This window comes from Piliocolobus tephrosceles, chromosome 9 (genome assembly GCF_002776525.5).
Source record: "Piliocolobus tephrosceles isolate RC106 chromosome 9, ASM277652v3, whole genome shotgun sequence".
NCBI classification, from domain to species: Eukaryota; Metazoa; Chordata; class Mammalia; order Primates; family Cercopithecidae; genus Piliocolobus; species Piliocolobus tephrosceles.
The window spans coordinates 114,340,368-114,354,579 of record NC_045442.1 but is presented as its reverse complement, the minus strand read 5'-3'; the positions used below and the strand labels follow the sequence as shown (position 1 = coordinate 114,354,579).

At 45.7% G+C, this 14,212-nt stretch overlaps 1 protein-coding gene across 1 annotated transcript in view; it reads right to left on the bottom strand.

Moving 5' to 3' along the window:
• The window catches only part of CUBN (cubilin), a 336,941-nt gene that overhangs the window by 193,740 nt on the left and 128,989 nt on the right, over positions 1 to 14,212 (bottom strand). Inside the window, exon 29 of the mRNA XM_023223232.1 lies at positions 13,989 to 14,139. Coding sequence (XP_023079000.1) covers positions 13,989 to 14,139 — 151 coding nt within the window. The remainder of the gene's footprint in view (positions 1 to 13,988; positions 14,140 to 14,212) is intronic.

Genomic DNA, 14,212 nt, shown 5'->3' with positions numbered 1-14,212 from the left:
GTAAATAATCATGTAATTAACATGATTCACAGTTGTAGCTGCCTGTTCACAATAGGCTGGGCCCAGATCTTCTCCTATAGCCCGGCTTACTCACCCTCACACCCTAAGGCATTCTTACACAAGACAAGTGGATAACGGAATTACAAAAGATAAAACCTTTGTCTTCAAAGGGTGAACCTCCCAGAAATCCTATTACATGTACTCTAAGCCACAAAAGGAATAAAATTTTTGAATGAGAAGGAATTTCCCTGAAAGACCAGTGATAAACCAAGACTAATGAAAAACCATTTGAAAGAAGATACCTGGAAGGAAGGTCTAACTTTAAGAGAAACACTGCTGACCTCACGGCAGTTTTCTGCCAGTGCTCTAAGGATGGTTTTTCAAAGCCCTTTGGTACAGTGCTTCACGCCCACAGGTAGTCAAGAAGGCACTGGCTTACATCCAAACCAAGCCAGTCATAAAAGATCTTGACATGGTTTTTAAAATATTCTCTTCAAACTAATTTCTGAAACTTCTCAAGGCTTCAGAAATCTCATTAATAGCTAAAAGGCAGATAAAATGGACCCAGCCCCCATTTGAGAGGCTGATGTCATCTATCTTCCCAAAGAAAAGGCCACGTTTTCCTTTGTGGAAATCCTGGGTGACATCATCTCCTGATCACATGCCCCTTAGTCCTGCCCTCGCGAGCTCCCAGCTGAAGGGTTCACTCCCTTTGCAAATGTCACTCTCTAGCTCACAAAGCTCCTTGACCTTGTTTGTATGCTGGATTCCATCACTAAGTGAAAGAAGGCCTCTGGGAGCAACGACCAGAAGAGGCGAGGGGGTGTGTGCAGCTGGCTGGGAGGCTGCTTTTCACACAGCCTGCGGAAACTTCTGTATTCCCTACCCCTACCCCCCACCCCCTCCCCCCGCAACCCAGACGGCGGCCCCCAAGGCTGAATTCAGCCTCTGGACAATGCTGTCAAGGCTGAATACCATGAACCGATTAGAGAGACAGGGCAACTGTGGCCATTTCTTCATTTCCAGGGTGGGGCCCTCTTTGAGGACCCGCATAAAAGGCCCTGCAATATTACTTCGTCTCACGTCTACAGGGCCACGTTCAGAAAGAGCCCGCAAATAAAGCCTGGTTGTAGATCTGTTTTCTTAAAGCCAATAGAAGGTTTGTGTCGTTCACAAAGCAGCATATTTTGTAAATGCATTTATGCATGAATTGGGGAAATGAATGCAGTGTGTAGGAACTCTTCCTCAGAAGCAATGCTTAGGAGACAATGTCACTGCCGAGTTTGAATTCTCTGCTTGGTGTCTGGAGATCGTACTGCACAGTTTAGAAAAGAGTCAGAGGGGGAGGCTGTGGTGGGGGGAAGGGCCTGCAAGGTGATAGAATTCTGAGGAATAGAGGGTAGGAGTTTAAAGCCACTTGACCTGGCCAGGACAGGAAGAGCAACTCCAGGGCCAGCGTCAGGGGGGCTGTCGTGAGCCCTCCACCTGATTCTGAGAACATCCCTTGCGGGGCAGTGCAGAGAGAAGCCTAATTCTTTTCCTTCTGATATGTTACACACACTCACACAAATGCATTTAAGAATATTATCACCAGCTCAGTGGCTCATGCCTGTAATCCCAGCATTTTGGGAGGCCGAGGCGGGCAAATTGCTTGAGCCCAGGAGTTTGAGACCAGCCTGGAAAACAGAGACACCCTATCTCTACAAAAAATACAAATTAACTGGGTGTAGTGGTGCACCCCTGTAGTCCCAGCTACGCAAGAGGATGAGGAGGGAGGATCACCCGATCACAAAAGGTTGAGGCTGCAGTGAGCTGAGATCGTGTCACTGCACTCTAGCCTGGGAAACAGAATGATATCTTGTCTCAAAAAAAAAAAAAATACAATTACACTTGAGCATTGAGAGTAATTTATACATTTATTTAGCCCCATGGCTGCAGAGTCCCTGTCTGTGTGTGTGTGTGTGTGGTGTGTATCTTGAGCATTGCTAGTAATTTTTAAATTTAGCCCCATGGCTGCAGAGTCCCTGCCCGTGTGTGTGTGTGTGTGTGTGTGTGTGTGTGTGTGTGTGTGTGTGGTGTGTGGGGTGTATCTCTTGAGCATTGAGAGTAATTTACACATTTATTTAGCCCCATGACTGTAGAGTCCCTGCCCGTGTGTGTGTGGTGTGTGTGTCTCTTGAGCACTGGGAGTAATTTTTACATTTATTTAGCCCCATGGCTGTAGAGTCCCTGCCCGTGTGTGTGTGGTGTGTGTGGTGTGGTGTGTGTGTGTGTGTATGGTGTGTGGTGTGTCTCTTGAGCACTGGGAGTAATTTTTACATTTATTTAGCCCCATGGCTGTTGAGTCCCTGCTGTCTGCGTGTGTGTGTGTGGTGTGTCTCTTGAGCATTGAAATTGTTACAATTTTTTTAGCCCCATGGCTGCAGAGTCCCTGCCCGTGTGTGTATGTGTGTGTGTGTGTGTGTGTGTGGTGTGTGTACCTTGAGCATTGAGAGTAATTTTTAAATTTATTTTGGCCCCATGGCTGCAGAATCCCTGCCCGTGTGTGTATGTGTGCGTGTGCGTGTATGCTTAGCCACATTATATGCTTAGCTCTGCAGCGCCTTGGCAGCGCTGTTCCTCTTGGACTCAGTTCCAGCCTCTTGACTTCTCAGGTCCCTCGGGCTCTTTCTGCTCCCTCCTATCACAGGGTCTTTCTTCTACCTGGAATCTTTTTCATTCTCCTGCTTGCCTAGTTAACTCCTGCTTATTTTTTAGGTTTTGGTTCATAGGTCTCATTTGCATGGAGATCATCCCTGACCTCCTGCCAGGCCCAGGTCAGTTGCCCTGTGTGTGCCCACTTGGCACTACTCACGGTTTTGATTTTCTATTTATTTAAGTGTGTTTTTGTGTGATGTCAGCTTCTCCTACCTAGCCTAGCTCTGTGAGAGTAGGAACCAAGCCTGCTGGTCTGAGTCACTCTGTGTCCCCCATCTCAGCACAGTACCATCCTTACTGTCTGTGGAATGAACAAATGCGTGAATGATACCTCATGATTTACGTCTTGCATTTACCTCCAATGGATCAAAAATGGTGGGACCTCTCTGATGGAAGAGCTCGCCCTCTCTGTGGGATCCCCTTCTCAGGTTATCTCAAACTAAAGACTTCAGATGCAGAGTATTAAACTCTGTGTACCATGGTATTGGATACCTATAGAATATTATAAACGATTTTGCATAGATCTAAATGACTAAAAATTCCTTTCCAGAAAGTTCTTCCCAAGTATAATTTACATATTGTGAGCAAAACAGAGTTAAAAAACAATTTTATATTTCAGTTCTGGCCCCAGCTGGCAACGTTTTGTTGCATAATTCTGGCTCCGAGTTTCCAGCAACTGGGAGAAAGTTTTGAAATAGTAAACAGGAAAGGAGAATAGACAGAGGGTGCCTTTGACTCTCCCAGAGGAAGACAGATTCCAAGTAGAACTGGTAGAAAAAAACGTTCCCAACATAAAACTCAGAGCTTTCACCACAAGATTCAGCATGTTGGCTGGAAGAGCCCATTGATACAGTAATCTGAGCACAGCCTGCAATGACCATTCAATCAAGCTCCTTAGAGTTGCCTTGGGTTAGTAAGGCTAGAACAGTCTGGAGGGGAGAGGAAGTAGCCCCCCAGGAGCAACTAATCAGCAAAATCACTGCACCCCCAAACTCTCCATCCTGACTGTATGGATGAATCACTTAAGGAGCATTTAGAAATTAGCAATAGTCAGGGCCCCACAGCAGACCAATTGAATCCTATCTCTGGAAATTGGAACCCAGGCATGGGCACTTTTTAAAATTCCCAGGCCATTCCAATGGTGCATCTAGGGCTGAGAACACTCTCCAGGGCCTTGAGCCCAGGCTTCCTGGTTAGCATTTCTTACCTTCTACACTTCTGTCCCGGGGAAAGTTCTCTCTGCTTTAGATCTTGCTATTATCCTACTGTCATTAAAACAAACAGTACAATGTGCCCTTTCAACATCTCAGAAGGATTCTCCAGTCCCTAGGGATACTGTCTTTCTACGATCTCATTCCTCCAGTCTCAACACTTGCTTTCACCTTGTTCCTCAGAGTGGTCCACAGAGCAGCACCAGCAGCATTACCTGGGAGCTCATTAGAAATGCAGATTCATGGGCCTTGCCCCCAGACCCCATCCTCTATCCAACAAGGTCCCCAGGGTTCATGTGCACGAGCATCTGGGAAGCACGTATGCTCTGGAGAATGCCCCAGCCCTTGAAAATCTGGGCCATTTCCCAAGATTCTCCTGTCCTTTCTGTCTCTTTTCACACTGTCTCTAGTTAGAATCATGTGTTTCAGAATCATGGAATACTACAGATGATCTGTATTACAGAGATGAATCAATCAAATCCCTGCATTTAATGGATCAATGAGTTGACTTAGGTTGAATTTACCCACTTGGGCCAGATGCAGTGGCTCAAGTCTATAATCCCAGCACTTTGGGAGGTCAAGGCAGGAGGATTGCTTGAGCTCAGAAGTTCAAGATCAGCCTGGGCAACATAGTAAGACCTCGACTCTACTAAAAATAAAAAATTGCCAAGTGCGGTGGTACACATCTGTAGTCCCAGCTACTCAAGAGGCTGAGGTGAGAGAATCACTTAAGCCTCAGAGCTCAAGTCTCCAGTGAGCTATGATCACACCACTGCACTCCACTTTGGATGACAGAGAGAGAACCTATCTCAATAAATAAATAAATAAATAAATATCTACTCACCTGACGAAGAAGAAGGTCCAGGACTTCTACAAGATTAATTATCACAACTAATTTACTTTGGGAATTCATAATGTACGTTTCAAGTTGCAAGTAGCTCTGTGGATGACCACTGACTATTTTTAAATACTGAAAGTCCCATACATATTTTAATAGAAATACACTCAGAGCCCAGTTTATAATCTCAGAACGCCTAGCTCTCCTAAGTGTATAATAGGGCTATTCAGTTACATGTAGCTCTGACATTCATATAATGAGTGCACCAGAATGTGAACAACCTTAAGAGTCAACCACTGCACACATTCATGTGTGCTCAGCTAGAGTTCAGCCCTGATTTTGACAGTAGGGCCACAGCTTAGATGTCTATGCTTGATTCCTGGTATAATCTTGCAACTCCACTTCTCTTTCCAGTTGACTGAAATACACCAATGAGCTCTAGCATCATGGTTGAGAACTACTCCTATGAGACCCACAAGGACTACACGTTCCAGGGATAGATCACTCTCAGACAGTAGTGTGTCTGGAATTTATTCCTTCCGGTGGGTTCTTGGTCCTGCTAACTTCAAGAATGAAGCCACGGACCCTTGCGGTGAGTGTTACAGTTCTTAAAGCTGGTGCATCCGGAGTTTGTTTGTTCAGATGTGTCCACAGTCTCTTCCTTCCAGTGGGTTCATGGTCTTGCTGACTTTAGGAGTGAAGTCACAGACCTTCACAGTGAGTGTTACAGCTCTTAAAGATAGGGCGGAGTTGTTTGTTCCTCCTGGTGGGTTCATGGTCTCACTGACTTCAGGAATGAAGCCACAGACCTTCGCAGTGACTGTCACAGCTCATAAAGGTAGTGTGAACCCAAAGAGTGAGCAGCAGCAAGATTTATTGTGAAGAGCGAAAGCAAAAAGCTTCCACAGCGTGGAAGGGGACTTAAGCGGGTTGCCACTGCTGGCTCGGGTGGCCAGCTTTTATTTCCTTATTTGGCCCCGCCCACATCCTACTGAGTGGTCCATTTTACAGAGTGCTGATTTGTCCATTTTACAGAGTGCTGATTGGTGCATTTACAAACCTTTAGTTAAGACACAGAGTGCTGATTGGTGTGTTTTTACAGAGTGCTGATTGGTCCATTTGCAAACCTTTAGCTAGACACAGAGGCTGATTGGTGCATTTACAAACCTTTAGCTAGACAGAAAAGTTCTCCAAGTCCCCATCCGACCCAGAAGCTCAGTTGGCTTCACCTCTCAATTCCCCCTCTAAACAGGACACCCCAACTGCTGCTGGGAATTGGGCGATGACCGCTCTAGCTACTTCCTGCTGGATAGGCGCAAGGAAGGGGCCCTGCAGTTGTAGTGTCCTCCAGAGGGGAACTCTTTATATCAGTGAAAGGGCCAGTGGGTCGGTCCAGGGGTCCTCGGTAGAAGTTGTTAGTTGAGCTCATTTGGGGTTCCATTTGTAAGACTATCTGTAGCTTGATGGCCTTGATTCTAGAGGAAACAAATTTGACAAGGAGGTTAAAAATACAGGGCCTGAAGGCAAGTAATAGCAAGATGGTGGCCACAGGACCTAGAAAAGGGAGAAGCCATGTCGCCCAACTCCAGAGGTTGATATAAGAATTTGAAAGGCATTGTCTGATATCAGAAGCCTTTTCCTGTAAACGTTGGGTGGCATCTTGTACTATCCCTGACTGGTTAGTGTAAAAGCAACACTCTTTCCCTAAGAAGGTGCAAAGTCCTCCTTTCTTGGCAGTGAGGACGGTCTAGGCCTCGGCGGTTTCGGAGAGTCACTGCTGCCAAAGAGTCTATTTTGGATTGTAGTTACTATCCTTATTGGACAGATTTTGTTATTTCTTGCAAACTGTCTGAGAAATCCTTTGAGAGTGTGTGGTAGTAGGATAATGCTTGTTACACTGTTAACTTTTAGCAACCTTTAGTGGAAAACCTTTGTAAGCTTGGGATTTTAATTTTTCTTTGCTATTAATAAAACCTCATTCCATCCATATTAACTTAGAATTGGTATAGATGACTCCCTCCTGATTCTGTAAGTACTTTAAAATTTGGCTGAGTGCAAGCAACTCCCATGTTTGAGCAGACCAATTATTAGGCAATTTTCCTAACTCTGCTTCTATAAGAGTTTCCTGAACACCCATTGTGTCTTTTTCCTTAATCGCCTGGGAGGAACCATCTATCCTCCTGTGCTGAAGGGAGTTCCTCCTATGTCTGGTTGGACCTTTGTATGGTAATTAAGATTTAGATCCCCTGTTAGGAAATCTGCTGGGTTAAGGATTTTTGATAGGAAGGCTACCGGTTGTCAGTGGCCTCAGTGCTTCCGGCTCTACCCTTGTTTACACTGACAACAAGGTGGTATTGGAGTGTTACAGGGTTACAGAGAAGACCTTCAATTATCAATTACAGGTTTTAAATTTATCCTGACTTTTAAAGGAACATGGTACAGTTTTTTTCTTTACTACTTCTATCTTTTTCTTTCACTCCTTTGTCTCTTCCTCTCTTTCCCCCTCTCTTTGACTTTCTGTCTGTCTTTCTCTCTCTGTCTCTCTCTGACTTTCTTTCTGTCTCTTCCTCTCTGTCTCCTTCTTTTGACTTCCTATCTTTCTCTTTCTCTATCTCTTCCTCTCTCTCTCTCTTTGACTTTCTGTCTCTTCCTCTCTATCTCCTTCTCTTTCTTTCTCTGACTTTCTCTCTGACTCCCTCTTTGTCTCTCTCTTCCTCTGTCTCTTTCTCTCTTTCCTTTCTGCTGGTCTTTCCCTGCCTCTGTCAGCCACTTATGCTGCTGCTCTCCCCTCTCCTTCCCCTTTTTGATGGCTTTGGCAGTGTAGGACTGCCACCTCCTTGGGTTTTTGCACTTAGTGCAATAACTCCATGATTTCCTTGTGGTATTTAACAGGGGTTCCCCCAGAGATTAGGAACTCCCTTTCTTTCCATATTGCAGCATGGGCATGTAGGATTAGATAAGCATACTTGCTATCTATATACACATTTATTCTTTTTCTCTTTCCCAGTTCTAAGGCTTGAGTAAGTGCCACTAGTTCTGCTAACTGGGTGCTGGTCCCCGGGGCAAGAGGCTTACTTTCAAGCATGGTTACATCACTAACTATGGCATAACCTGCCCTTCGTATCCCATTTTCCACAAATGAACTTTCATCAGTATATAGGTTAAGGTCAGGATTAGCTAAGGGGACTTCTAAGAGATCATCTCGGGCGGCATAAGTCTGGACTATAATTTGTTGGCAGTCATGCTCAATTGGTTCCCCATCCTCTGGGAGAAAAGTGGGAGGGTTGAGGGCCGTGCATATACATATCTGAAGCACTGGTCCCTCAAGGAGTATCACCTGGTATCTAAGCAGGCAGTTGTCTGATAGCCATAAACTTCCTTTGGCACCTAGTGTGCAATTTACATCATGAGTAGTCCAGACAGTGAGATCCTTTCCTTGTATTATTCTCATAGCCTCTGACACTAAGACAGCCACCGCCACAACTACCCTTAAACAGTGAGGCCAGCCTTTTGCTACTACATCAATTTCCTTACTTAGGTCTGCCACTGGTTGTGGAGTTATCCCATGAGTCTGAGTAAGAACCCCAAGAGCTATCCCTGCTCTCTCTGTGACGTATAAAGAAGTTTTGTCCTGTGTGAAGGCTTAAAGCTGGAGCTTGTACTAGGGCCTGCTTTAAGGTTTTGAAGGCTGTTTCTGCCCCTGGATCCCACTCTACTAGATGAGTATTTTCCCTCTGGGTAGCCTTGATTAGAGTATAGAGGGGCCTGGCTATCTTGCTGTACCTGTGGATCCACAGTCAGCAAAAGCCAGTGATTCCAAGGAACCCTCGCAACTGTTTTAATGTCTTAGGGTGAGGATAAGCCAGTATAGGCTGTATTCATTCCTTGCTGAGGGCCTTGGTCCCTCTGGCTAAGATTAGGCCTAGATATCTGACCTGCTATAGGCAAAGCTGGGCCTTTGACCTAGACGCCTTGTACCCTTGATTAGCTAGAAAGTTCAAGAGATCTAGAGTAGCCTGCTGGCATGAGGCTTCCAAACTGGTAGCCAAAAGTAAATCATCCACATACTGAAGGACCAGAGTGCCTGGACTTGAGAAGTGGCCTAGATCTTGGGCCAGTGACTGACCAAACAGATGAGGGCTATCCCTAAACCCTTAAGGCAAGACCATCCACGTAAGTTGGGACATGTGGTCTGTGGGATCCTCAAAGGCAAAGAGAAACTGGGAGTCAGAGTACAGGGGAATACAGAAGACGGCATCCTTGAAGTCCAGAACAGCGAACCACTCTGCCTCCCTGGCATTTGAGAGAGCAGGGTACAGGGGTTGGGTACAACTAGATGTAGAGGAACCACCGCCTCATTGATGAGTCCAAGATCCTGCACCAGTCTCCAATGACCATTCAGTTTTGTACTCCTAGAATTGGGGTGTTGCAGGGACTGCTGCATTTCCTTACTAAGCCTTGAGCTTTTAATTGTTTAACAATATCCTATAATCCTTTATGAGCTTCAGGTCTTAAGGGATATTGCCTTTGATAAGGAAAAGTGGTGGGTCTCTTAGCCTGATTTGGACTGGGTGGGCATTTTTTGCTCTTCCAAATTGTCCTTCCAATGCCCAGACTTCAGGGTTGATTCCCTCCTCAAGTAGGGGACAACAAATGGGTAACTTGTTCCCCATATTCATGTAGATAATCGCTCCAGCTTTGGCTAATATATCCCTCCCTAATAAGGGTGTGGGACTTTCAGGCATAACAAGAAAGGCATGTGGAAAGAGCAAAGTCTCCCAATTACAACTGAGGAGGTGGGAGAAATATCTGGTTACAGGCTGTCCCAGGATTCCTCGGATGGTAAGGGACCTTGAGGACAGTCATCCAGGACAGCAAATTAACACTGAGAAGGCCGTGCCAGTGTCCAGGAGGAAGTCAATTTCCTGGCCCTCAATGGTTAAATGTACTCGGGGCTCAGTGAGGGTGATGACATGAGCTGGTGCTTGCCCCAGGCACCCTCAGTCCTGTTGTTTGATCATCTGGTTGGGGGCTTCTGGCCCAGTGCACCTTCCAGTGATTACCTTGGCATCATGGACATGGACAAGGGGGCAGCTTGTTTCCCGTTGGACAATCTTTTTTAAAGTGTCCTTCTAAACCACATTGATAACAAGCCCTCCCAGGTGAAAGGCCTGCTCCATTTTTGTCCTTTCTGAACCACCAAGGTTTGTTTGTCTGAGGGCCATGACTAAGGCTGTGGCCTTTCTCTGATCTCACTTTTCCTTTTGGGCCTGTTTCTCTTGGTCCCTATTATAGAACACCTAGGTTACCAGGTTTAATAATGCCTCCAGATTTTGTTCAGGGCCGAGGATTCCTTTTTGGAGCTTTCTCCTGATATCTGCAGCTGATTGGGTAATAAACTTATCTTTTAGGATCAGTTGACCCATGAGTGAGTCGGGTGACAAGGAAGTATATTTTCTTAAGGCCTCCCATAGCTGCTTGAGGAAGGCAGAAGGATTTTCTTCCTTTCCCTGAGTTATGGTGGACATCACTGAATAATTCATGGACTTTTTCCTAATTCTCCTTAGTCCTTCTAGAACACAGGTTAGCAGATGTTGACGACTCCAGTCCCCATGATCTGAGTGGAGGTCCCAGTGGCGATCCACACTGGGGATGGCTTATTGACCACTAGGGAATTTGTCCCTTTCTTCAGCTGTCATTCTATCATTTACTTGACTAAGATATCAGGTATCTCCAAACTCTCAGGCTGCAGCTAAAGCTGCATTCTTTTCATTCAAGGCCAGGGTTTGATCTGACAATAGCATGACTCTCCAAGTGAGATCAAAGGTTTGCCCTAGACCCTCTAGGACATCTATGTACCTATCAGGATCATCTGAAAACTTCCCCAGGTCTGCCTTGATCTGCTTTAAATCAGAGAGGGAGAAGGGGACATGTACCCGGGTTGGACCAAATTCCCCTTCCCCTACAGCTTGAAGGGGACATAACCGATAGCCTGGGGGTTTTTGTGGTCCCTTGGAGATTTCTTTGCTTATTTCCTTCTGGGCAGGGGAGATTAGAGGAGGCTTATCATTAATAGAAAGGGGAGCTATAGGGAGGCTAGGATATGGGGGTAAGCTGAAAGGTCCTCCTGTGGGATGTAAATTGCAAGTTTTACATAGTTGTGTATTCTCCTTCAATGAAAAGAAAGCTTGGACATAAGGTATTTCACTCTGTTTGCCTTCCCTCTTACAGAAAAGGTCAAGCTGCAGGATAGTATTGTAAAGTATACTTCCTTCAGGTGGCCATTTTCCCCATCAGAGGGGGAATACTGGGGCCAGGCCATACTGCAGAAAAAAAATGAGCTGCCTCTTTTTCACAGTTTGCAGGTCAAATTGGTCCCAATGGCTTAGGATGCATTTCAAGGGTGAGCCTGTTGATGCCTGACTGTTTCCCATCTGAAAGACAAAACCACCTGCGGTTTTGGTTTGGTTTGTTTTTCCCCCTGCCCAAGAACCTGCAAGGGTCCCTGGACCCTGCTGATTAGAATAGTTGTGCTCACTGACACAGCAGCAGAAACACTAGTTTTCCTCCTAGACCACAAGGAGAACTGAGGACAGCAGCAGAAACACTAGTTTTCCTCCTAGACCACAAGGAGAACTGAGGACAGCAGCAGAAACACTAGTTTTCCTCCTAGACCACAAGGAGAACTGAGGATGGTCGGATTTAGTGGCCCTTACTGATGCATTCTCAAAAACCTGCACTCTTGCCTGTCCTCCTAGACCACAAGGAGGACTGAGAAAAATCAGGTTTAGTGGCCCTTACTGACACATTCTCGAAAACCTGTTAGAGTCCTAAACATTCCCCTGTTAGTACTGGGACCTTACTCGTGTCCTATAAAGATGTTATGCCCCAAAAATGAAGTGGAGGGCCATATCCTGAGGGAGGGAAGGGATCTCCAGAGTTGGAAGAGTGATGCCTTTTGTCCTCACTTATACGAATAGGAAGGATATAATTTCTGAGGTTCCCCATATCCTAGCTTCAGCAATAGCTTTTGTTAGGCCTGCTTGTCTGAGGAAGGATCCTAAAATTCCAGATAGTCCCCACTACAACGGGGCTTTCAGCAAAAATTATGTCTTTCTGATTGGTAAGTCCAGGTGCCTAAAGAAGGTAACAGAGTCCTGGAGTTTATACTAGAAATCATTCTTACAGGAGAAACTAGAAAAGTACGAGAGATAGGGAGTGGTTTTAGAAGTGGGACTAGCCTTGGAGAAGAGCAATGAGAGGAAGTTTGTCTGACAGGCATTAGGACCCAGGAGGCAAGGGTCAGGATAGATAGGATAGATGGACAAGTCTCACTTGGGCGACATGACTTTGAGAGTTCCACTCATGGCCACAGGGTCAACCAACTTGTCGGGACCCCAGAGCTGAATGGCTTTCCTCTCTGTCAACCCTCGGCTCAGCCCAAAAGTACAGAAAAAGCCGAAGCTGGTTCCAGGCCAACCAACTCTCCCAGCTCCGAAGAGTCGGGGGTTGTTTAGAGCCTTTCCCAGAAAGTCTGACACCCATGTCTTTAGTCCAGCGGCCGTGCTAGTTGCTTTTAACTGGCTGACAGGTGCCTGGTATTTAGCCCCCAAATTCTAAGGAAAAATAGGACAGACTAGCAAGCGAAAGGGGTCCGATAGTACTCACTGCTTGGTGATTGTCCCATCTGGGTCGCCAAAATGTGTCCGGAATTTATTCCTTCCAGTGGGTTCTTGGTCTTGCTGACTTCAAGAATGAAGCTGCAGACCCTCACAGTGAGTGTTACAGTTCTTAAAGATGGTGTGTCCAGAGTTAGTTTGTTCGGATGTTCAGATGTGTCCGCAGTTTCTTCCTTCCAGTAGGTTTGTGGTCTCACTGACTTCAGGAGTGAAGCCACAGACCTTTGCAGTGAGTGTTACAGCTCATAAAGGTAGTGCGGACCCAAAGAGTGAGCAGCAGCAAGAGTTATTGTGAACAGCAAAAGAACAAAGCTTCCACAATGTAGAAGGGGACCCGAGCAGGTTGCCGCTGCTGGCTTGGGTGACCAGCTTTTATTTCCTTATTAGGCCCCACCCATGTCCTGCTGATTGGTCCATTTTACAGAGAGCTGATTGGTCCATTTTACAGAGCACTGATTGGTCCATTTTACAGAGCGTTAATTGGTCTGTTTTTATAGAGTGCTGATTGGTGCATTTACAAACCTTTAGCTAGACACAGAGCACTGATTGGTGTGTTTTTACAGAGTGCTGATTGGTGCATTTACAAACCTTTAGCTAGACACAGAGAGCTGATTGGTGCATTTACAAACTTTTAGCTAGACAGAAAAGTTCTCCAAGTCCCCACCCCACCCAGAAGCTCAGCTGGCTTCACCTGTCAGTAGTTTCCAAACTTTAATCACCAGGGAGACCAGTTAAGACACAGATTATTGGGACCCACTTCAGAGTTTGTGATTCTGTAGGCCTGGGATGGGGCCCAAGAATTTGAATTTCTAACAAGTTCCAGGTAATGCTGATACTCTCTCTAGGGACCACATTTTGGGAACCACTGCTCTGGGGCTCTCCACTTGCAGATTGGCCCACCTGCAATTTGTAGTAATTTCAGACCTCTTGTTAAAGGAGACCTTCCATCTTCAGAGGAATGATCCCTACCTGCTTCCTGAACCACCAATTTGTAGGTGGGATCCAGATGTGCTCCTTCCTGTTTGACAAGTACAACACATGCCCCTGGCTTTGTGCATCTCAGCTCAAATCCTCCTCCTCTCAGGCCAACGCTACCCCTTCCTTTTTCCCATCCCTGTCTGACTGACTTTCATTCTTTCTCATCTATCCCTATCCTTTCTCTGCTTAACATCAAGGTGAGCCTTAAATCTCCTTCTATTCCATTGCACCTGAGATACTCCCACCCCACCTTGCAGTTAACTTGCTATACCCAGGTTTAACTCTTCATCCCTAGAAACTTCATTCTGCTTCTTTATTTATCTAAGGCAATTTATTACTACACCTACAATTAATACAATTAACCAAATTCTTTCCACTTTGATGTCACTTCCTCTCTTAATCCTAACAGACTTAACTCTCCAAGTTCCATCAGTGTCTAAGTATATTTCTTAAACCCTTGCATGAGATTACTACCTGGGTTCCATTATTTGTTCATGGTATTGTTTCTAAGTTTGGAACTGAAAAAGAAAAAATTATTGGTCAAATAGCAACTGCAAATACAACTGAGATCAGCACCCGGCTTACCATAAACAAACCACTGCATCTGAAATCCTTTCTCATGGTGGCCAACCCCATCTGTAAGGAGCAGCACTTGAAGCTTGGAGCTTGTAGTACTCCCTGGAGGGGGCAGGTCTACTCCACAGTAGCGTCCCATCCGCCGTGGTCCATCATAGAGCTGAAATAGAAGAGAAACTTCCCCATGTAAAAACACATGGCTTGTTGGATAGAAAAAGCCAAGTCTACCCAAG